Source organism: Podarcis filfolensis (assembly GCF_964270895.1).
Source record: "Podarcis filfolensis genome assembly, chromosome: 9".
Classification (NCBI taxonomy): Eukaryota; Metazoa; Chordata; class Lepidosauria; order Squamata; family Lacertidae; genus Podarcis; species Podarcis filfolensis.
Genome location: NC_139610.1, coordinates 59,448,380 through 59,471,813, shown reverse-complemented (window position 1 = coordinate 59,471,813; position 23,434 = coordinate 59,448,380). Strand labels below are relative to the sequence as shown.

The 23,434-nt window shown below is 40.5% G+C and overlaps 1 protein-coding gene across 3 annotated transcripts in view; it reads left to right on the top strand.

Moving 5' to 3' along the window:
* PDLIM5 (PDZ and LIM domain 5) overlaps positions 1-23,434 on the top strand; it is a 130,150-nt gene that overhangs the window by 59,562 nt on the left and 47,154 nt on the right. The window contains exons 4-12 of one of the 3 annotated variants that reach the window (XM_083571148.1): positions 1,189-1,231; positions 8,589-8,605; positions 9,450-9,464; positions 10,490-10,507; positions 12,187-12,359; positions 13,670-13,706; positions 17,406-17,435; positions 22,130-22,240; positions 23,179-23,283. In XM_083571148.1, the coding sequence (XP_083427274.1) occupies positions 1,189-1,231; positions 8,589-8,605; positions 9,450-9,464; positions 10,490-10,507; positions 12,187-12,359; positions 13,670-13,706; positions 17,406-17,435; positions 22,130-22,240; positions 23,179-23,283 (549 nt within the window). Of the gene's footprint in view, positions 1-1,188; positions 1,232-3,728; positions 4,172-8,588; positions 8,606-9,449; positions 9,465-10,489; positions 10,508-12,186; positions 12,360-13,669; positions 13,707-17,405; positions 17,436-22,129; positions 22,241-23,178; positions 23,284-23,434 lie in introns of all 3 variants that reach the window. The other 2 variants (XM_083571149.1, XM_083571147.1) reach the window with 2 other exon arrangements.

The following is a 23,434-nucleotide window of genomic DNA, read 5'->3' as shown; positions in this document are numbered from 1 at the left end:
TTTTATACAGAACCACACTGGCCCTTCTAGCTTATTCCTAAATGGCAGCAGCTCTTCATGGTTTGACAGGGACTGTCCCAGCCCTACCAGAGATTGGACCTGGGACCTTCTGCATGTGTTTTACCACTGAACCATGGCCATTTCTTCATTGTATTTCTATAAACTGACTACTTTGTAATTGCATGTTAACACTGATATATCCAAATGTTTATTTTGGGGGCCATGTAGTCATGTTTCATTGGATGTTCCCGCTGGATGGTCTCTGAAACAGGAGAACAAACCTGTTTCTCAAAGAAGGCAAAGGACTCAGCTACCTGTACATTGGCAAAGAAAAAAGCGCTTTATATGCCTTGTATATACATGATAACACTGTGATACCAGATAGCGCTGTTGAGTTCCGTTTTTGCCAGCCTGATTTCTCATACAAAGTTTACAATTCATTGAACTAAAACACCTCTTTGAACATGTCTAGATCCAGCCAAAGTCTTATTTGTTCTTAGTGTTAATTAGTACGGATTCAGTAGGGAAGAGTGAGACCCCTCTGAAATTGTTTCTAGCCATATCAGATTCCTCCCATTCAATCACCATTTTCCTAAGTGTTTTGCCTTTCTGGGAATCTCTAAATTCTCCTTGGATTTTTTCCCCTTTACTTTCAGTTCAGTAGCAAAATGTATACATGGTACACCAATATCCAATGGGAAGCCCAACCTGTTGACTATAACTGGGTGATAGAATACATGTGTTTTTCCTGTATCTGCCACCACCACCTTACAGACTGTGAACTGCGTGGTTTCTGTTGGCTAACCCATTGGAGTGTGGTGCTGTGTCGTAATTTAAGCATGGAAATGTTTCAGTTTCAAATGCATCCAATATACTCCGAAGTCATTCTTCAACTTTGGGATGCAAATGCTTTGCTATTCAAATACTAAGTTAAGCAACTGATTTCTTGCGGTTTGAAATAAGACTTTGGGTTCTAAGAAAACTAATACACTGTGTAAAGCTCTGTGGGTCCATTGACAAATACCACTGATTTGAATTAAGTATTGCTTAAATCAGTGGGATCCCAACTGCTTAGCTTTTGATTGGATTGTGCTGTTAGAGGCTGTATAGTGATTTAGAAGATTATTGAACTATGTGTGGTAGGTTTCTTTAGAATTTACATGGCCTGTTCTTTTTTCTTTTTTTCAGAGCACCTTCTGCTCCGAAACCTGATCCCATACCTGTGCAGCAGGTAAGTCCTCCACTTCAAATCCAGGGGCGTATCACTGTAACCAATTAACTCCTTGAAATACTTCTCTTAACATGTATTAATTGAAGAGCTCTTCCAGTGCAACAAAAATGGTGTTTCAAGATGTTTATCTTGATCTGTAAAGCCCTATTTTTGCATTCATTTTGAGGATGACTGGGTATGCTATGCAGGCCATAGCCACTTACGCACTAGGATAATACGGGAGTTCAGAGCTGGGCACAAAAGCAACAATACCAAGGAAATACCTGTTTCAATCAGGACCAAGCTATGTTAACATCATGCATACACTACCTCGTCCATTGTTCCCTTACCTCTAGAATGTACTTAACCATGTACAAAGCCTTCTGGGAGATTATGGAGTCCATGTGTCTTTGTATCAGGAACTGAGTGTGCAGCTGTGTTTTTTGTTTTTTACTGAGGATACATTTGCTGTATCTTCCTCACAGACTGCTATGGCTTCAGTCTCCAAAATACAGGGGGCCTGGATGTTAAGTCGCAGTTCATACAGTAGCTAAAAAGAACCCTGGAAAGGCAGAAGACATAGCTTCTTGAAAGGGACATACTTGTGATAGGCGACCTAAGGTTGTCCCTGTCTTTTTTAGTAGCTGAATACTCCTTTTCTGTCTGATTCCATCTCACTTTATTAGACCCGAGTTTCATGACTAGCTGAATAACACCCCCACAAAAAAACACCCCCACCACTAAATGTGGAAATAGTAGGTGATTCCCTTTTCAGAACAAATATGTAAATTTGCCTTTTAATTAAACAACCCAGAGAGTAGTGTAGTGCAGCCAGCAATTTCTGTCTTATTGGTAAGAAGAGCCCTGCTAGATCAAAGACCCATCTTGTTGAGCGTCCTGTTTTCACAGTGGCCAACCAGATGCCCATGAGAATCCTGCCATCAGAACCTGAGCTCTAAAGCAGCCCTGACTGCAATTCCCAGCAACTGGTATTCGCAGGCATACTTCCTCTGACAGTAGCGGCAGAACAATTGTGGCTAGTAGCCGTTGATAACCATATCCTCCTTGAATCTATCTACCCTATTTTTTGCTCTATGGGACGCACTTTCCCCCCTCCAAAAATGAAGGGGAAATGTGTGTGCGCCCTATGGAGCGAATGCAGGCTTTCGCTGAAGCCTGGAGAGCGAGAGGGGTCGGTGCGCACCGACCCCTCTCGCTCTCCAGGCTTCAGGCAGCTATCCGCAAGCCTTCTGAGCGCAGCGGGAGTTCCCGCTGCGCTCGGAAGGTTTGCGGATAGCTGCCTGTTCTGGGGGATGAGGTCGGGGGAAGCTCAGGCTTCCCCACCCCCAGCCCCCAGTCCTGCATGCTCTGGGAGCGGGGCGAGGTTGCGCACAATCTTGCCACCGCTCCTGGACCTGACGGGGGGGGGGGGATAAATTTCTTTTCTTTATTTCCCCCCCTAAAAACTAGGTGCGCCCTATGGTCCGGTGCACCCTATGGAGCGAAAAATACGGTAATCCTCTTTCAAAGACATGCAAGTTGGTGGCCATCTCTACCTCTTCTGGGAGTGAATCTCATAATTCAGCTATGCACTGTGGGAGGAAGTATTTTCTTTCATCTGTCCAGAATCTTGCAACATTCAGCTTCATTGGGTATCCCAATGAGAGAGAGAGGGAGAGAGAATTTCCATCTACTTTCTCCATTGATACTTCCATTTACGTCTGTCATGTGCCCTCTCACTTGGCTTTTCTCTAAAGTGAAAGGCCACAAATGTTGTAAACGTTCCTCCTACTGCATAGCCTTCTTTTACAAACTTCTAGGAAAACAGTTGGGCCATTCCCTTTATAATTCTGGGTGCACTTTTCTGACTTTTCTCCTAGAAGTGTGTAAATGAAGGCTATACAGAACAGTGAACTATTTTAAAAGTCGCGAGGACCTTGGATGTGTTTAAGATAACTTTTTAACACACACAACCCTGCACACACTTTGAGCAGCACAGCCCCATGTGATATAGCAAACTGCTTGTGAAAAATCACCTTGAATCAAAAAGAGGTTGGCAGTGATTCATGGGGAGATGGTAGTTCAAGAAACACAAGTCCAGAACTCCCTTGGTCACATTAGAAAATAGCAAAATGGTTATTCAATACTGGCCGAAAAATGAAGGTATTTATGTTGGGCTTTGCATCTTCCACTACTTACCTCTGATTCTTGCACTGGGTGAGTCTCCTTTATCTCTTAACACTCAAGCCCAGTCAATTATGAATATTTTTGGTCAGTTCCCAGCTCATGCGTGTTCAACTTTTTCTCCTCAATAGTGCATGCCACGTGTGTGATTAGAACTAGTGCTTTGTGGGTAAAGCTATGTAATGGGCAATCCTTCATTGGTCATCAGTTTGTGTTTCAAGATGAAACTGCAACAGATGACACTTATATTTTGCATGCCATTTGTATGTGCGCGTGTGTGTCCGTGTGGCTTTCTTGTGTATTTTTGTGTTGTTGTTGTTTTTATTTCACATAGGTAGAGCCTAAGGAACTAGTTAAGCCTGTGCCCATTCCGTCCGCAGTCGTGCCCAAAGTTTCATCCACAGCCAACATAGCCTTCAATAAGGCCCCAAGACCCTTTGGGTCTATGTCAGCTTCCAAGATCACGTCCATTCCATCGCCATCATCTGCCTTCACTCCAGCTCATGCGAGTTTTTCATCACATGCTTCCCTTACACCACTGGCCAATGTCACGCCTCCCACTGCATTCACCGCCTCCGGACTGCATGCTAACGCCAAGTCTAACGCTGACCAGCGTTCACCTGAGCTGAGCGCTGCTAAACCTGCAGTTAATATCCCATGGCAGCCCACACACAATGCATCCTTGAACACCTCTTTCAACGACAATGCCCAGGAGGTGGCAGAGGGACAGCGAAGAGGATTCAGAGAGAACCAGGGTGACAGTAAAGAGCAAAATGGGTAGGTGGTTTCAGGAAACCTTTCCCTCTTTTGATGGTCTTAAAAAGGGTTTCCTAGGCAATTTATCAGCCTCTCTTTCTACCTTTTTGTTTTTTAAAGGAGCTTCTCAATGAAATTTGGCTGTGCATCCAATAACTTATTTGCTTTTAAGCCACATTAATTGTAATGGCTTTTCCAAAGAAATCCTAAGGACTATAGTTAGGTGAGAGTTCTGGGAATTATGTGTTGGAGACACCTCAGTCCTCTCACAAAACTGCAGTTCCTAGTGGTCCCCAGGGCTATGAAATGACAATTGAGCAAGTTCTAAGTATGTGGCATAGACAATGTTGTTTTGTGGAAAGGTTTTGTGGACATTCTTGATTTCACCAAACACTGAGGCCTGTGACTTGCTTCTTATTTTAATCCTTTCACATCAGTTAACCTTGTACTATTTTACTGAGGTCAGGTGTAGAGAGCTTGTAGTTCTCAGCTTAATTTCATGCAGTGTGGGTGAGGGATAAGAAGGACTCTAGCAGAAATGGGAAATAGGCCAAAAGGTTGGAATGATGGAAAGAGGAGATAGGGAAAGTGCTCCAGGGAAATCATTAGTCGAAGAGCAATCTGTCATTTCACAACATAAAGAGAGATAAAAAAAGAGGGAGCTATATTGAGAGAGAATGGTTGGCCGTCTCACCCACCCTTTTTAAAAAATTAAATTTCTATACCACCTTCATTTGAGGATCACTGGCCGGTTTACAATATTATAACACAAAAATGTATATCATAGTAACAAACAAACAAAACATACACAGTTTAAAAGGCCATAGATTGTTTAATTAGCCAAAGGCCTGGGAGAAGAGGAAATGTTTGCCTGGCACCTAAAGCCTTCTTGGGGAGAGCAACCCACCCCACAAACGTGGAGCCACCACAGAAAAGGCCCATTGTTGTGTTACTGCCTTCTAGACCTCTCATGTAGGAGGCACATAAAGAAGGGCCTCAGATGATGATCATGGGGTCCAGATAAGTTCATATGGGTACCATCAGGGCTTTTTCAGCTGTAAGTTGGCAGAACTCTCAAGTGGGGTTATGGTGAGTTCTGGCACCTCTTTTTCTAGAAACATTGCACTGGTAATGGTTCATATACCATTGGCATGCAGCCCTCAACAGATTGTCCATTGGAAAATATACCTTTTATAGGAAATTATGTTCCCCATCCCTTAAAGGCATAATGAGATGGACCAAGTTCTAGGAGAAGGCGTTGCACACAGAGACGCAGCAAACTAAGCCTTTTTAGCCCAATTTGTACATGTGCACTTTAAAGTCAGCTCCACTCTTATTTAATGTGTGTAGTGAAAGTTCATAAGTGCTTTGAGAGATAAAAGGTTTGACCTTTGTGTCTGGAATGCCCACCCCGGCCAGCACATTTACTTCAACAGAATGCCTACAATGCAACCCTTATGCATCTTATGTTGCACAGATGGCATAGCAATTGTTACAACTCTCATGAGCAGATGATGCTATAGTTCCACACCATCTAAAATAAGGGGGGAGAGTTCCTGACAACTCAAAGCAAACAAAAACATAAATATATCTTGGCAAACCATTTGTAGCCTTCCAGGAAAAGCTATCTTTTGCAAAGACATGGGAGCTGCCATTCAGCTGTGGTAATTAGCATTCAAATACAATTTATTACAACGAAAATGGCTTCATTCTGCCAAGGCTCAGGGCTGTCTCTCCCTCCCACCCCCTAAGTTGAAATCTGATGACAGGCTAAATACTGTTTTCTAATCAGTAAATTTAGCAAACAGTGAAAATTCTGGTCATTAGATTATATAATGCTTTGCACGGTATAATTTTTAAGAAATAACTTTAAGTTGCGTCATGTACATGATCTCCAGGAATTCTTACAAGAATATCATAAAGTATATCAATACCATTATCTCCATACTGAAGATATGAAGGGGCTCTGACTTGCCTTGGGGTCACATGAAGAGCCTTGAGCTTTGTACTTTCTTGTTCATTTCCCCAAAACTGTTTTATAAATAAGTGTTATGAATAAATAACAGAACAAATATATAATTTTCTAACTTCCCTTAAGATAGCATATATATCCATTATATTCTTCACTGCAAAAATCTAGCAGCAGTGCAGTCTAGCTAAGCAATTCTCCAGTTTTCCAATATTATTCAAAGCCTATTTTCTGATATTATCTAGCGAAGTAAAAAAGAAATAGCTGTAGACTTGTTGGGCTTAGCTGTACTGAAAATATTATGGTTTCAAATGATGCTCGAGCAATTATTAGTGTGACAAGAATTTGCTTACACATGAGAGATCTAGTGCTGATTAAACAGCAAGACGTTGCACTGCCCTTTTTATAAATATTTTTAGACCTCAGTAATACAATCTGTTTACTGGAGGTCTTCCTAGTCCGCAGCACGTCACATCTATACATGCAGTGCACTTTAAGATTAAGTACAAGCATGCTTTTGTGTATGACTTGAGGCCATAGTTCTAGTACAATTGCTTCCAGAAATTAGAAACTAATTCAGGTAACTATTTTCAGAGAGGTAGCCACGTCAGTCTCTTAAACAGCAAAAGCAACAAAGGGTCTTGTTGCACTAAAAACAAACAAAAACTTTTCAAAAAGAAAGGTAAATGAATGGGCAACTTGTCAATGTTTAAAATGAGAGCAAGGATAGCCCTTTTATGTGCAAAATGAACTTCCAGTCATTTCTATACATCTGAAAATGAAATTACAAATGCTAAATCAAAATGTGTCACATGAAGTGTATTTATATAAAGAGACCTTTGAAATTACATATTAACAGCCATTACTTTTATATGTATCAGCAGAGGAATCTTGGCTTCTCTCTCACTGAAGAGCAGTTTCACTGCCAGGACAGCACTTAACGCCCCTGGAAGAGTCTTTGGTATTGCCAGCAGAAAGTTTTCAGAAAGCTAGCGAAAATGTACTGTTAGTAGTTTTTCTATCTGTCATCTACCTACCTACCTACCTATTTATCTGTCTATCATCTATCTATATCTATCTATCTATCTATCTATCTATCTATCTATCTATCTATCTATCTATCTATATCAAAAAACAATACAATAAAAAAGCAGACTAGTCTAAAGAAAAACCAGAAAAACAAAGAGGAAAAACAATGCAATATCTTCTCTCACAGGTAGATCTTAACCCAGGCATCCCCAACCTGCGGCCCTCCAGATGTTTTGGCCTACAACTCCCATGATCCCTAGCTAACAGGACCAGTGGTCAGGGATGATGGGAATTGTAGCCCAAAACATCTGCAGGGTTGAAGGTTGGGGATGCCTGTCTTAACCCTTATCTCACACAGAAATAGGTGGACCCTCCCAGCTTTCACCTGGGAGCTTCCCTTTCTTCTCCCAGCCTCCCACGCTGGGAGATCTTCCCTTCCTTGCCTCTTGCACAGGGCCAGCCATCACCTTCATCTGCATACAGTCCCTTCATTAACCCAGCATAGAGGACAACAAAAAAACAAACAAAGACAAAATAGAAGCAAAAGTACTGCTAGTAGTTTTCCGGTGGTGGTAGGACCCAGGACAGGACATTTCAGGGTGATGCTTGGAGAGTAGATCCAAATCCCTCTTGTTCCATAGACACACCCACCTATTGGGCCTGAAACCACTCCAGCCCTAAAGGTAGAATTGTTGATTTCCCTTCCATTATACCCAGTTAGGCTTTCCTTTTTTAAAAAAAGAAAAATGGGTGGTGGCAGGGGGAACAAATAAAGTCAGCCCCTACTTCCTGCCCCAAGCATAGCAAGCTGCAAGGGCTTTAGATGTGGCAGAGCAAGCAGCACAGAACTGCAGCCTTTTCATGTGTTTCCCTGCAGTGTTCAGATTATTCCAGTACTTCCTACAATAGGTGTTCAAGGTAGGCTACTATGATCGTTATGTGGCTTACCTAAGATCACTCTGGGGAAATTCATGTCTGAGCTGAGATATGAACCAAGGACACACGCACATCATGCATGTTCTTGATCACCATGCCACATGAGCTCTGATTAGCAAAATGTCACCCAACGTCCCAAACCCCCAGTGGGGGGAAAAATAGTTCACGTGTGTGGGGGTAAGCCAAGACATCAGTTCATCATTATCTTGAGAGGACTATGTTCAACTGCAGCATGGGCTGGCTTGGTTTTTAAGTTGCTGTGTGCCATTCTGTTTTTTATGTTTATTGTCTTGTCAACAACCTATGCATGAACATCGTTCTCTTAGCATCAGACCGATCACCTGATGCCGCACTGACCAAAATGTGTTCTTACACGTTTGCTGACATATTTCATTTAAAAATGTGAGGAGGCACTTGGACCTTGGTGACGCTGGCATATGTTCAGGATGCAGCAGTAGGGAAGTCAGTACAATAAACATACAAATGCTCTTTTTTCTTTTGCAGGAAGCCACAGTGACAAAGTTAGTATCAGTAGCACCTTGAGTGGAATTGTGTTTTCATGTTTTTTAAGAAGTAGCATGCATGACGGTTGTGCTTTATAATTCAACATCTGCAAGACGAATGCAGCGCTTATTAAAAAGTGATTAACATTAATTGTTTGCATTTTTACAGTGCACACAGTATGCATTTTTTTACCAAATAAGTTGTTTTGTTGCAGTGTTTCATTTGTAGCAATAATAATAGCAATAACAGAAACAATAATATAATGATTAATTTTACTGTTATAAAAATTGTAACAATTAGACCTTTTATCCTACAATCCTATGCATGTCTCCATGGAAGTAAGCTGCATTGAGTTCAACGGGATTTACACCCAGACGCATATGTTTAGGATTACAGCCTCAAGCATGTTGCAGTTAAACTTGAGATAGCTAAAGATTTGTTTAGTACCCATTTTTTCCTACCTGCTTCCCCTGCCCTACTTTCCTGGCTAGAGTCAACTAAAATCATTACTATATAAACTGACTTTGTGAAAAGAAGCGAGCGCACTCTAACTTTAGCTTTGCCTGTGGCACCATCTTGCTACCAAACTTGGTAACTACTAGAAAGGGCTGACAAAAAGGACTTATGCTAACCTTTGCCATTCACAATACCTGTTAGCTTTTAACGTAAGAGTTTCATGATTCTGAGTGAGCCTGTTATTAAATCTTACTGATTTTGATTTACTCATTTGCTCTAATTTCCTAATTAATTTTCTATTAACTTTTTCTTGCTTCACTTTTATATGCAATTTCCTATCTGTACTCCATCATCCTGGAATCTTCTCCATTGTTTGTCTGTTGTTCTGTCCCTCCCTTCCTTCAGTAACCCTGATGAGGTGTAAGTACTTCACTAATATAATTTGCCTCTTAACTACTTAAGCATGTTTTCCCTCACAACAGTACATAAAACAATGCTGTATTTTGTAGCTATTCTTTGTAATTAACCCCTGGATTTCTTAGGAATAGCTTGCTTCAGTTAAAAAGAAAATTATTGTAAAGTTAACATCACACAGTTGTATAAGAATATACAAAATCTTTGTGCACACAAATTATGCCCCAAAGACTCGTGTTAATACTATGAGCTGTTTATTTGGAGAAGGATTCCTACTTCCTCCTCTCCCATTTTGTAATATTTCTTGATGGTAAATTTAATTGTGCATTGCACACATATTGAACCAATTGCTCAAGGTAAAGGACACCTGGATGGTTAAGTCCAGTCAAAGGCGACTATTGCTCAAAGGGGAGCTATTATACATATACAGAGAGTTTAAAGCTTCTATTTTTCATACTTCAATACTTCTATTGCAAGTATTTTTCCAACTAGTCCAGGTTATGAGAAACAAAAATGGAGTAAAGTAGCACGAAAAACAGTTACTGATTATTTATGAACTGCCTTTTACATAACCGTCCAGGGGTCCTTTACCCTTTTTACCTTTACATGTATATTGGGTCCATTTACAGACATATCACTAGGGGCAATGAGTCCACAAGACCCTGTGCATTTTTTATCTTTTGTAAACAGTCCTATTCTTCATCCCATACTGACACATTGTAGCACACAGCAGAGATTGTATGTGTACAAGTAAACAGTTCACAGTACTGACCATTTCCTTTACTTGACCATGTTTGTGTATATCTATAATGGCATCATTCTTGCTTGGGACAGAAAGGCAGGGTGAGAATGCAAAAATAGAAGAATGGGGGAAATATATATTAAGTATATTTGGTTATCTATATAGCAGAAACTTTCAACTGTTTGCTCTTAATTCTTTTTGTCTTCTGTCTCCTCCCTCCTCCTCTTCCTATTTCTCCTTATACTGGACTCTTTCCATACTTCTGCCATGCCCTTCAAATGCATAAAAGGCAAAACCCACCTAAACGGTAATAGCCAAAAGCTCACCTGTATGTGTAGTTCAGCAGTGTGTACATGCTTCAAATGGAGCTTTTATGTTGTGCGAGAAAGATAATGTTGGCTTATTCATAATCTACAGATGCTGGAAAATGTTCTCCATATGCACACTCAGCCTCTGTATTAACAGATAAAGGGAGGGGGGCAGCTTCTAAATCAGACAAACTTTGCTTCTGGCTCCTCATAGTCTTCATCTTACTTTTGAGTACTGCTAGAACAGAGGTGGCCCTCCAGATGTTGTTGGACTGCAACTCTAATCAGGCTCAACAAGCATGACCAATGGCTGTGGATGATGAGAGTTGATTTGGAGGGCCAAAGTTTCCCCACCACTGTGCTAGAGATTGAGGCAGTGGCAAGTCAGTATTGCATGTGGCAAAAGCAATGGTTCCTTAAGAGTTGATTCATGAGATGCAAGGTAAAGGGACCCCTGATCATTAGGTCCAGTCATGGCCGACTCTGGGGTTGTGGCACTCATCTCGCTTTACTGGCCGAGGGAGCCGGCGTACAGCTTCCGGGTCATGTGGCCAGCATGACTAAGCCGCTTCTGGGGAACCAGAGCAGCACACGGAAATGCCATTTACCTTCCCGCCGGAGCGGTACCTATTTATCTACTTGCACTTTGTGCTTTCGAACTGTTAGGTTGGCAGGAGCAGGGACCGAGCAACAGGAGCTCACCCCGTTGCGGGGATTTGAACCACCAACCTTCTGATCGGCAAGCCCAAGAGGCTCTGTGGTTTAACCCACAGCGCCACCCTAAGGATAAAACAAATGTGCAAAATTCCACTCTCATTGGTGACTTGTTTCTTTTTTTAAAATGTTTCTTTTCAACTTGTGCTGTGGCTCCTTTGCATGCAAGGCCCTGGTACCTAGATTTTCAAAAGAGCACTTTAGACGCTGGACCCTGAGAAGTGCTGCACAAGTATTTCATGTGTGCTGTGTGTCTTGTATAAATCTGCTAGTGTAGGCATAATAGGGAAGGAAGTTAGCATTAGAAGCCTTCTAAGCAATGTTTACGTCTGGGGATCATGGAGCCTTCCTTCTTTATTTCTAGAGGTGCAAAGCAAGAATATGATATCTCTTCAAGAGGCTAATGTGTGAACCAAAGAAAAAGAGAGAAAGTGTTGCTGCACATTTTATAATGTTAGCTGATGTTCATGCATTCTGTAAAGTAGAAATTGATTGCAAATTACATCATATACGACCATTGTGACAAAAGGGCAGGACTGAATCTTAAATGGATTTACTTGCAAAAATGAATGATACATCTCAGTGAAACTGATTTTTAACGCAGGTATTTAGTGTCTCTATCTCAGTCAGTGGGTGTGTTCACATGTGATGCTTAACGACAGTTTATGTTTTAACTATGATTTAATGCAAACAAGCAGTGTACTGGTGGCTGTTTTAAAAACCGTGTTTTGGCACTATAAGCCAAGTACAAACTTCAAGGATTTACCATTTGGAGATAAACAAATTGTGAGCCAGGGTTTAGATGGTGCAACAAGTCCAAGTTAACTGTGGTTTAACATGATGTGTAAACCAGCTTAGTATAATAATAATAATAATAATAATAATAATAATAATAATAATAGCAATGATGCTGTTTACATTTTATTTCACTTACTGGTGTTCCATCTTTTCTCTATTCTGTTAGTCCACCTCGGAAGCATGTTGTGTATACAAATACAGAGTTTTACCACCCACCCACTCACAGCAACAACAGCAAGAAACGATTGATTGAGGATACTGAGGACTGGCACCCGAGGACAGGAACGACCCAGTCACGTTCTTTCCGCATCCTTGCACAGATCACTGGCACTGAACACAGTGAGTTTCGCTTTCTGAATGGTTGTGGCACTTGGCATTGTCCTATATCATGTATTATGGAAGCTTCAGCAGATAATAGCCAAAAAAATAAAAGGCTGTGTAGTTAATTCTGTGGGTACAATAGCAGTGGGTACAATAGCAGTGCAGTGTGTGCTATGCAGTAGACCCCTTTTGGAAAGTGAGGAGAGTTTCCAAAGTACTTTGAGAGTTGGTGGTGAAAGAATAAAACTTCCCAATGGGGTAGGATGAGTCCCTTGCATGAGTCTAAACAGCTCTTTGGATCCCGGCTAACAGGAGAGTTTGCTTAATGTTTTCTGTTACTTTTGCCAGTCTTTGAAAGTTACTCTGAAAAAGTTTTGTTGTTGTTCTTGTTCTTGTTCTAAATAATAGCCTGAGTCTTTTCAGGTATGATACCTGTAAAGCTTGGTAGTTATATAATGTGATATTTAATTTCTCAAATGAGATTATTCCATACATTTAGTCAATCAATCCCATTTTACAAATACTTTTGTTTAAAAGAGAGTGAGCGAGAGGGAGGCTTCATATATACCATGCATTTAAAGTTCAACAGACTCTTGGGAGATGTAGTTTGTTAAGGGTGCTAGGAATTACAGTGGTACCTCAGGTTTAGTACTTAATTCGTTCCGGAGGTCTGTACTTAACCTGAAACTGTTCTTAACCTGAAGCACCACTTTAGCTAATGGGGCCTCCTGCTGCCGCTGCGCCTCCAGAGCATGATTTCTGTTCTTATCCTGAAGCAAAGTTCTTAACCTGAAGCGCATGTAACCCGAGGTACCACTGTATAAATCTTTGAGGGGTAAACTACAGTTCCCAGAATTCTTAAGTGTGTGTGTGTGTAATGTGCTTTACATGTGTGGTGTGTAAGCAGCCAGACAGAAATGTTAGAAAATATTGGGGAGGGGCGTTGTTGATTAAAAATGGTGACAGAAAAGTGGTAAAAAAAAAATCATGACAGTTTAACACGTGGTAATTGGTTAGGCATATCAAAAAGCTTGAAACAATAGTTTTACACTTCAGGACTAAGATTTATAGATTAAATCATTAATAATTATAAGATTAGTTGAACATTAGAGTGAGCTGCCCATAAAGAAAAATGAACCTAGCAGGTTTCCTTTAAAAATAGGGTACCCTACCTAAGCCACTTGTGATTTTAGAGAATGCTAGATGTCATTATTTTTCATAAAGGAAATTAGGCTTGGTGGTTCTCTGGATTATGGCAGAAATGTAAAGAAACAAAAACTTCTGTGGTGTTGTGATAGAAATGTAATTAGTGGTTTATTTATTTGCAGTGAAAGAACCAGAGCCTGATAATTCAAAGAAAGCAAAGTAAGTTATTGATCTGAAATATAATTTGATGTGTTGCATGGTTTATTTTTTATTAATAGTGTGAAAAAAATTCTTCATGTGGGTGCAAAGTTCAAGACATTTTTAAAGTGTTTGCACGTTGTTGTAGAGAGTAGCGTAAGACGCCCCCTTTTAAACTCTTGACATACTTTTGCAAGGATGAATTTTGCTATAAAACCTGGCCAATTTTCACATTTTCTCAGGCTGTGTATAGAAATGGAACGGCAGGAGCAAGAAAGCAGAGAATAAGATTTTTACTGAGTTTTTAAAGGTGCTTCACCTTGAATATTGGGTACCCCGTTCATCTTTAGATTACCTTCATAACTTCATTCGGTCCCTTTCACTCATTAAGCAAATGATCCTTTTCTCAAAATCATGTGGTAGTTACTAAACTTTGGCCCGCTTTTCATAGAAGTGGCATGAGAATGTTTCCAATTACATTGAACGTTCACTTCGATAAGCAAGTGACATTACCAAGGGGACAGGCAGGTGGGATTCTAAAGATGCCCAGTTGTTTCAACAAATGCACATGTGTGGTAATGCTTTCTCTGTAGCCTGTACCCATTCTGTCATGGTTGGGATCCTCTTGGTAGACCACTTACTCCAGCTTCCATTAGTCCCAACCAGCAGGGCCAGTGGTCTGGAATGATAGTACAACAGCATTTGAGGGTCCAAAGGTTCTCCAGCCTTTGGTCTCCACTATAGACATTCAGCTTTCCCAAACTTTGCTATAAGGAATACAAAGTGGTGGCATCTGTCTTGGCCAAGGTAGGTGGGCAATGGGATCTGTTGGATTACCAAGTGGAAGCAGAAAGCCTTACACACCCTTTTTATTGTCTAAACTTGTATCTACTGGATCAGTTCTGAATCAGATGTAGTTGTTCTGCCCATTACTAGTTCATAACAGAACAGATTTTCTACAACCAGTCGCAGCAGACTTATAAGTGCTTGGGATGTGTGGAGTGTTTGTTGTGGCTTTAGCAGTATATCAAAAGGACGGTATTCCTTGTGATATACTGGCCTTGCAGTTTATGGTGCAATTAAAGGCAAATATGTTGGCAGGGCTGTGTTCAACAGAGTTAAACAGATGCATGGAGTTGGCATTTGAAAAACAATCAAGATTCTGCACCAGGAAATGCTAATTTTTGTGACGTCTGTAAATAATGCAGTTTGAAGATTTGCATGGCTTCTTTTATTACGCAATTCTGATTTAGCTAGCCATGGGAAGGACAAGGATAATAAAGACCCTCCCCCAATAGCTGAAAAACCAGGCTTTGTTCTGGCTTTTGAGAATTCAGTGGGTATTAACCACACATTGTGAAGTGCCTCTTGTCAGCCTTAGGTGCCAGAAGTTTGCTTTCTCTTAAAACCCTTTCACTTCTCTGAAATTTGCATCCCAGTGCAAGTACGGTTAGTGTAAACAAACAGAGTTGCTAAAAGTGCATGGAATCCTGCATGTTCAGGTTCTTGCATGCAGTGGGCTGCAATGCAGGCCTCTTTCCTCTCTTATCTATCTCTTCTGTCACTTCTTTCCACAGGGAAAAGGTTCCCCTTCACATCATAGGTCCCAGATACACAAAATTACGTGACTGGCACCATGGCGTCTCAGCACGTGTCCTTAACGTCCAGTGACTTGCCAAGCTTTTAAAAACAAAGCACGTGTCCCTTCCTTCTTCCTCTTTCTCTTCCACTTGCTTTGCAAATAAAGAAATGAAAACCATTAGCTTTGATTACATGAGAAATTCTAGCCTTTTCTATACTATTTTTTCTAACAGTTTCCTACTGATGTGTAAAGAATGAGATGAACATGTTCTGTTTTAAAATCAGTATCTAAATAGGCAGCCAGCACACAAGTGGCATATAGAATATTCTAAATAGCTTGGAGAAGAACCTGTTTTTGTCTATTGCAGAGAAAGAATAGGCTGCAGTAGTTCTAACATGAAAAAGGGACAGTACATTAAGAAACCACTCTGCTAATTCTGTACAGCTTTTTTTGAATTTGGTGGAAACAGTTGTTAGTTTCCTTATATAGCTTCTTCAGAATCAGTAGTAGGTACATTTTAGAGTGGGATGTAAATGTTTCAAATGCATTAAAGGAAAAAGAGGCCATTTTGGGGATTTTAGGAATGTTAGCATAATGCAACTATTCTCAACTTGAGAGAAATGTCACTGTGCATACATGGTTTCTAAACTCTCCTCGGCTATAAACCTAGGAAAAATAACACTGGAACAGGGCCATGTATAACAACCAATGAAAATAGTATGAGGTAGTGAGTGTAGGTTTTATTTATTATGGGGGTGGTTTTTTTCTTTGTCCTTAATAGCAGCTTTGATGGCGCATATTACTCTGTAATATAATGTATTATAGCAAATACATATTGATTTAATTTATGCTTTGTGAAGCTTGAAGAGTATTTAATAAATGTTACCTTTAAGTTAATTTCTTCCCTCTTGCCTTATTCTTCAAGTCTTTTTGAACTCTGTGCATAGCGCACATGTTGACAGTACTGGCAAAGAAGGTCACTATATACCTGTAGTGTTTTTAGAAAAAAATATGTTTAAGCAAATGCCTGAATTTTGTTCCCTACACTCAGCTGAAGACATGGTGCAATTAAACGGTCATACTTTTACTGATAGCAAATCTGCAACTTGTAGACAACATAGAAGTGCAGGCAGTTCAACTCAAGCTAGATGGGATAAATGGCTAAGTGGCCAAACAAGTGGCCAAACACTTGGCTTGGGTCATGAACCAGCCAGTTGACTGAGCCCTTCCTAATCTGCTCCCAGCAGCACTGCAGGGGAAATGTAGACTTCTCTATTCTGACTAGCAAGCTATCAGCAGAGTATGTCCGTCTGGCACAAGGACCCCACTTCCTTGCAACTTCATCTTGAGCCAGCCAGGAGTGAGGTGCCATCCCTCACCTGGGCAGCTGCATTAAGGAGCTTGCAATTAATCAATCCTACCCATGATATTAGCCCACAAGCCACGACCAGTGCCAGTCAGCCAAATTGTAGCATTTGACATAGATGGAAAAGAAGAAGAAGGAAATAACAAAAGAGCCCTGCAAAAGAGTGAATTAGTGTGGGAGGAATGTTTTTACTGTATTTCTCTTTCCTCTTGGTTTTAATGTATCTGTGTGGGGTTTATTTTCTATTTGTTTGGTTGTAAGTCGCTTTGGATTGCCCTGGACAAGATAAAATAACTGACTGGCTGGCTGAATGAATGAATGAATGAATGAATATCCATCCCAACTGTAGGGAACATGAGTTGCTGCAGAGTTGAAGATGGGCAAAGAGGAGGAGGCGGAGGCACCTTTTACTACAATGTCAACTCTTCCTCTTCTTTGCTGCACTGTGTTCTAAGCATCATTGTCAATGTACTGTTTTCACACATGATTTCCATTCCAGAGTTACATGGGAAGGGCAAAACCCAGTGAAGCCACATTTTCCTACTAGCTTTAAGCTCTGCTTATTTTTTAAAAAAGATACCTAATTATGATCCTTCTTCAGGAAAAAAACATTTTTATTTATAATTACAAATAAAGCAAACAAAAGAAAGCCTTGAACCACTCCAGCTTCAAAAGGTTTCTTCTGCATCATTTACTTTGTGGGGAATGCAAGTTCTCCAGAGTCAACTGCCTAACAATATTTTCAGTTCACTATTTGTTGACTTATCTCTAGGGCAAGTCAAACAGGAAATGGAGATTTGAGGTAACTGCTCACTTATTTGACATTAACAGCCACGTGTGCAGAAAACTTGAAATATGCCAGGGCAAGCTGTTAAACTACTAAGATGTGTTTCTGCTTTTTTTTGTTACATTATAGAATTTTTAAAAAACCAATAGTGTGCTATTTGTGATCAAATTCTGTTTGACTCTTTCAAAACCACAAGCTGTTTCAATTGGGGGGGGACCTCAATCTCAGATTGGTTTGATTATTACTTCATCGTTTTCAAATGAACTGAATTGTCACGTTTGTTGATGTAATAAAATGACACATCTCTGTTTAATGCATGTGCATTGCACCGTAGAGAGTAGTCTTGAGGAACGTTCAAAAACACCACTGTGCTGTGTATTCATTTAGCTGGTGAAGTGTCTGATTCAATGTAAATTCACTTTTGTTATGTGAATGTATTGTGGCTTTTATGTAATATTTACAGTGAATTTTTTGGCACTAGAACGTTTTACCTTATTTTACAGTTTTGCAGATGTTATTGCCAAGAGTGTTTTTCCTCTGTTTTGGGGCCCATTTTGTAGACTGTATATTCATTATGACCTAATCATAGGTTTAATTTTCATAATGACTATCCCTTCAATAACCAGCTTGGTTCATAATCAAATGAATGCCCTATAGCAGCTAAAGAAACTGAGCTATGAAGTCAGTTTCCAGTTCAAATTTCACATCTCTCATGAACTCGCTGGGTGACTAGGCAGGCCGGTCTTTCTCATCCTCTTCTTCCCATTTGGTATATGGAGAGTAATAATCATAGAAATAAAGAGTTGGAAAGGACCCTGAGGGTTATCTAGCCCAAACCCCTGCAACGCACAAATCTCGGCAAGATCATACATGGCATCCAACCTCTGCTTAAAAACCTCCAAGGAAGGAGTCGTCCATCTTCTGAGGGAATCTGTTCCACTGTCAAACAGGTCTTCCATTCAGAAACTTCTCCCTGATCTTTAGTCAGAATCTCCATTCTTGTAACTTGAAGCTATTGGTTTGGGTTCATTCCTCCAGAGCAGAAGAAAACAAGCTTGCTCCATCTTCCATGTGACAGCCCTTGACATATTTAAATATGGCTATTCTTTTGTCTCTCGGTTTCCTCTTATACAGGCTAGAGATACCCAATTCCTTCAACCATTACTCATAAGGCTTGGTTTCCAGACCCTTGATCACCTTGGCTGCCCTCCTCTGCACATGTTCCAGCTTGTCAATATCCATCTTAAATTGTGGTGCCCAGAACTGGACGCAGTGTTCCATTGTGGTCTAACCAAGACAGAATAATGACTAGGGCCACATTTACACCATGCACACAAAGCACAGCCTTAATAAACTACATCTCCCAGGGTTATTTGAGGGATGCCATGACTGTTTAAAGCAGTATCATGTATGATGTGAATCCAGCCTTACCCTTACAGGGTGATTGTAAGAAATATTTCTAGATAATGCATCTGAAGTCCTTTGAACACTTGAAAGTGTCATACAGATGTTATATATTACCATTATTTATTACTAGTCTAAAACAGTTCCAGGAGTCACTACACATAGGGTTGACATATGTCCTCTTTTTCCAGGACACTTTCTCTTTTTCATGGGTAGAGTCGTCATAGCTATCCATAGTTAAAAGTAGAAGATGGCAAATGTGTCCCTTTTTCCCTTTAAAATATGGCAATCCTACTTCACCAATTCAGAGGGATGAAGGTGGAGCAAAGAGTAGTCATTTCTTATACAACTGGTTCTTCTACTTCTCGGTAATATTTGAATAACCAAAGGTGGAGGGTGTGGTGGTGCTCTGTTTCAAAGGTTACAGAGAAATGCTGGGAATTCTCTAAATGTAGAAAGCCACTGCAAGACACAATGGATGTGCAGAATCAATAGTCCCTTGGCAATATTATCCAAAGGATAACCATGTTAGTCTCTTGCAACAAAAACAAATTTATTGTTGCCTAAGCTTTCATGGATATAGCTTCATGCATCTGATGACGTGGACTGGAGCCCACAAAAACCTATACATGATAAAGATGTCAAGGTGCTGAAACACTTGTTTTTAATGATAATAGGCACTGTTCACTACCAAGAGCAACATTTCTTGTTGAAGGCCTGTTGAAATGAACAGCTTTTGCTGAGAAAGTTAAAAGTGAATATTTTATAGTTTGTCACAAGCCACTATAAAAACAGTGTAAAAAAAAAAGTATTCTTCTCTGGCAATTGCTCAATTAAATGTTGGCAATTAATCTCAATTACAACTGTGTTTTGGAGAGTTCTGGTGGCCCTCCTGATTTGCAGGGTTTGATACAGGTCAGAAGCACACATAGCCCAAATCACTCTGAAGACCATGTTTACATTTATATTAATGCAGATAGGATTCATTGCTTTGACAATAGTTGTAACACGTTTTCTTTTTCTTTCTCCCCTTCCTCCTAAAGTTGTAAGTTGTTCTTTTCTGTAATTCCATTTCTTAGCTGCTCCCCCTTTTTGCTGCAACCCCTAGCACCTAAATACTGATCAATTCTTATTGTACGTGGATTTGTGTTGCATTTGACAGTGTGCAGTGCATCCAAATCTCACCCAAACTCCCCATGCTTCTATTTTGACTACTTTGAATGGCTGGAAAGCAGCTTAGATTGCTCCAGGCCCATAACGTTTGTCATCACTTTTGTGTAGTCCAAGAAAAACTTTTTTTTTTCCTGGCACAATGAGCATTCAACTTACCTGGATGCCTGACGCCCTTCTGCTAGAACACTTGAAAGTTCTTAATAACTACCAGATTCCATTTCATTCTCAGCTGTAATCCATTAGCTCTGTCTTTGAGCTACAAATATGGGTCTGATGCAGTGTCCCCCCCCTCCCCTGGTGAACGATGTGTCAATCAGTTTTACTGAAAAGATGGTATCTAGTAGAGATGTACAATTTCTGAGAAATTTTGAAGCTTTTGAAGGGGGGGCATTCCTCCCAGGTTTGCTTGTTTTTTAAAATAAAATTGGGGGGGAGTTGAAAAAATGCAGTACTTTAAAAAAAGTATTCTTTATGCATCGAAAGTTCCTTGACCTAAAATGGATTATATGTACTTGTACCACATGTCTCAGTCCCTTCTTTTCCCCTCCACCAAGACTCTTGTCTCTATCTTGTTTCCTCCTTTTCTTCAGTCTCTAATTGCTATTTTCCCTCCCCCCCCCCGACCTTATCTCTATTTACGGAGTTCAGTGGCCAGGGCTGTCTTTACCCGGGGGTGCAAGGGGTGTGGGGCACACGGGCACCGAATTCTGGGGTGCGCCAGGCTCCCGCCGCTGAAGCCACCTAAACTCTTAACTATCTACCTGTTATGAAATAATAAATAATTTTGATCAAGCCAGAAAAACAAAATACATATATATCTAGATATTACCGAAATACATACCTACTGTTTCACTAAAGGACTTTCAGCTTTGTGCGCTCATTTACCAAAGACACGCCATTCACAACAGCAGCATTTGTCAGACTCAATGACGGCGCTTGTCATTCTCAATGGTGCCTTGCATGCAAAATTAACTCTTACATCATAATAAAAGTTAATTTGGGGGCTAAACTAAATTTGGGGGCGCTAGGTGGATCTTTGCACCCCAGTGGTGCATAAGCTAAAAACTGCGCTGTCAGTGGCAACAGCACACAAATCTTAATTCCCCCCAGCAATTCACATCTGGATGCTTGTTAGTAAGCGGTGTAGATGGCTGGCTGTAGCAGACCGGGGTTGGGGTGGGGTGGAGGGGAGACAACTGCACTGAACAGAATCAAGGGAAAGGGGGAACAGATGTACTGATGCAGGCATTTTCCTATCTACACTCCCATTATCATCCCAGTATCCCTTTTGAGCTGGCACCCACAGCACATTTAGCAAAGAAAAAAAAAGAAAAAAAGTGAGAGAGATAGTTGGATTGAGACTTACATCCTGCTTTAGAAACTTTGAAATGGGTGGTACAGTATAGAGATCATTAAATTACACCACACTGATCTCAGTGGAACTAAAGTGTGGCTAACAGAGTGATCCATATTGCTTGCTGCTGCAACCAAGGCTCTACAAAACATGGAGCTCGCAACAGATCTGTAGCCCACTGATTCATGGCAGCTGCACTGGAAAGTGAGGCTGATAGATAAAATCTGAGCTCCGTGCCAATTTTAGGTAGTAATTTGGTCCATGGTAGACCTGATGCTGTCAAGTGCTGGCTGTGGGAGCACTTCAGGAATGCAGGCCAGCTAAACCTTGCCCTCAGAACACCCCTTTTGGGTGCTTTCTGCTAGACTGTGCTGGCAGTGATACTGCCAGTGAACCACCTTTCAGAGAGCAGAAAGGGGCATCTCTTCCAGCAGGAGGCCAGCTGAGCTGGCTGAAGTGAGTGGAGGTAAGTCTATACTCAATCCAAACCCCCCTCAGCTGAGCAAAAGAGGGGTTTGGATTGCAGCCTTGCTTAGTCTAGGTTCAGTGCAAATTAGTAGCTCAGAATTTATCTTTGTGTCCTATGGCTAAAGCAATCCTCTTGCCCTCTGTTATCAAAATGATTGAACTGGTTACTGAAATTCTGAACACTCACACTGGCATCTCCTAGAGGTTTAGCAACTCTGTTTTATGGAATGTTAAGCTAGATATTATATAGCCTCAAAACGTGTGACTGGTTACATAAATTGTGTGTTCTCTGTTACTATTATGAATAAAGCATATCTACAGAACTAACTAATGGATTGGAAACCCAGCATTCCCATACAGTAGCTACCCAGACCTGCGAAATACCTGATGTGTCAGAACAACCACCGTTGCCAGCTCAAAGGTCTGTTTCTCTGTCCTTGTTCCATCCATTCATGGTTCACTGACATGACTAAACTTTATTGTGGAAAACCGTTTTGCACCACACATGAATGCACATGACACTTGAAGAAGTCATTATTATTCTCAAGTAGTGAATCAGACTTGCACTAAATTTGATAATTAAGCAAGCATTATCCTTGTCACAATTGTCACTGCTTAATGGCACTGCTTTATTACTGGACCAGTGGATTCTCACTCCCTATTTTGGAAAATGATGAACCCAATATACTCACTCCCCATGAATGGTACTGGACACAGCCAGCACTCCTGTGTGTTATGTGCATGGGAAGATTTTAATTGCGAGGGAAGCATTATTGTGAAAATTTTTTTGCACAGGGCAATGCACACAGCAAAAAGCAGGGTGCTGTGGCAAACTGGATTGCTCTTATTCATTAATTTTAAGAAAAACAACAACTTAAGAGCCAATAGTACGAATGAGATATTGAAGTTGTATATGTGTATTCCATTGGCCAAAATAAAACTTATTTCTGTATTGGACTATGATTTGTTCTGAATGCCCTTGCCATTTTTACTGAAACTTGCATTATTTAATTTCAAGTGTGTTTTCAAAGCATGCAAAACATACTCAGCTTTTAGGATCTCCCTATCACTGTTACGAAACAAACTTGAAAATTCTCACCAAGGTCTGAATTGCATTGTGAATTCAGCTTTGACTGTTCCAAATAAGTTCTAGAAAATGCTGCAACCTTCTGCTTTGGCAGTGGCTACCTGTTAGTGCCAAACTCTTGTAGACTTGCTATCACCCCAATGGATTAATAGTTTTGTGCACAAATGTCATCTGTCAAATCACATTTAGATGTAGAATTTAACATTTTCTTCATAAACTTGAATTATTCTCTGATTTTGGGGATGGAATTTAAACAAACTGCTATCTATCAGGGGAGAAGCAACTTCAAATACTTCTGTGGTAACAGATCCAGCTCTTATCACTATTTCTTCAACCAATCTTCCTGGTCCTAATCTTTCTACTACATCTCACAAGAGGTAAATACTTGCTGTTCTTTACTGGATTATTGGTTTTGAAAGCTCTTCCTTTGCCTTATTTACTTCCTGTTAATGGGAAAGTGAGTTATCCCAGTTGAATAACACCTTCACATCCATGAGTGGTGAACCCTTCTTATCCGGGGGGCAGGGG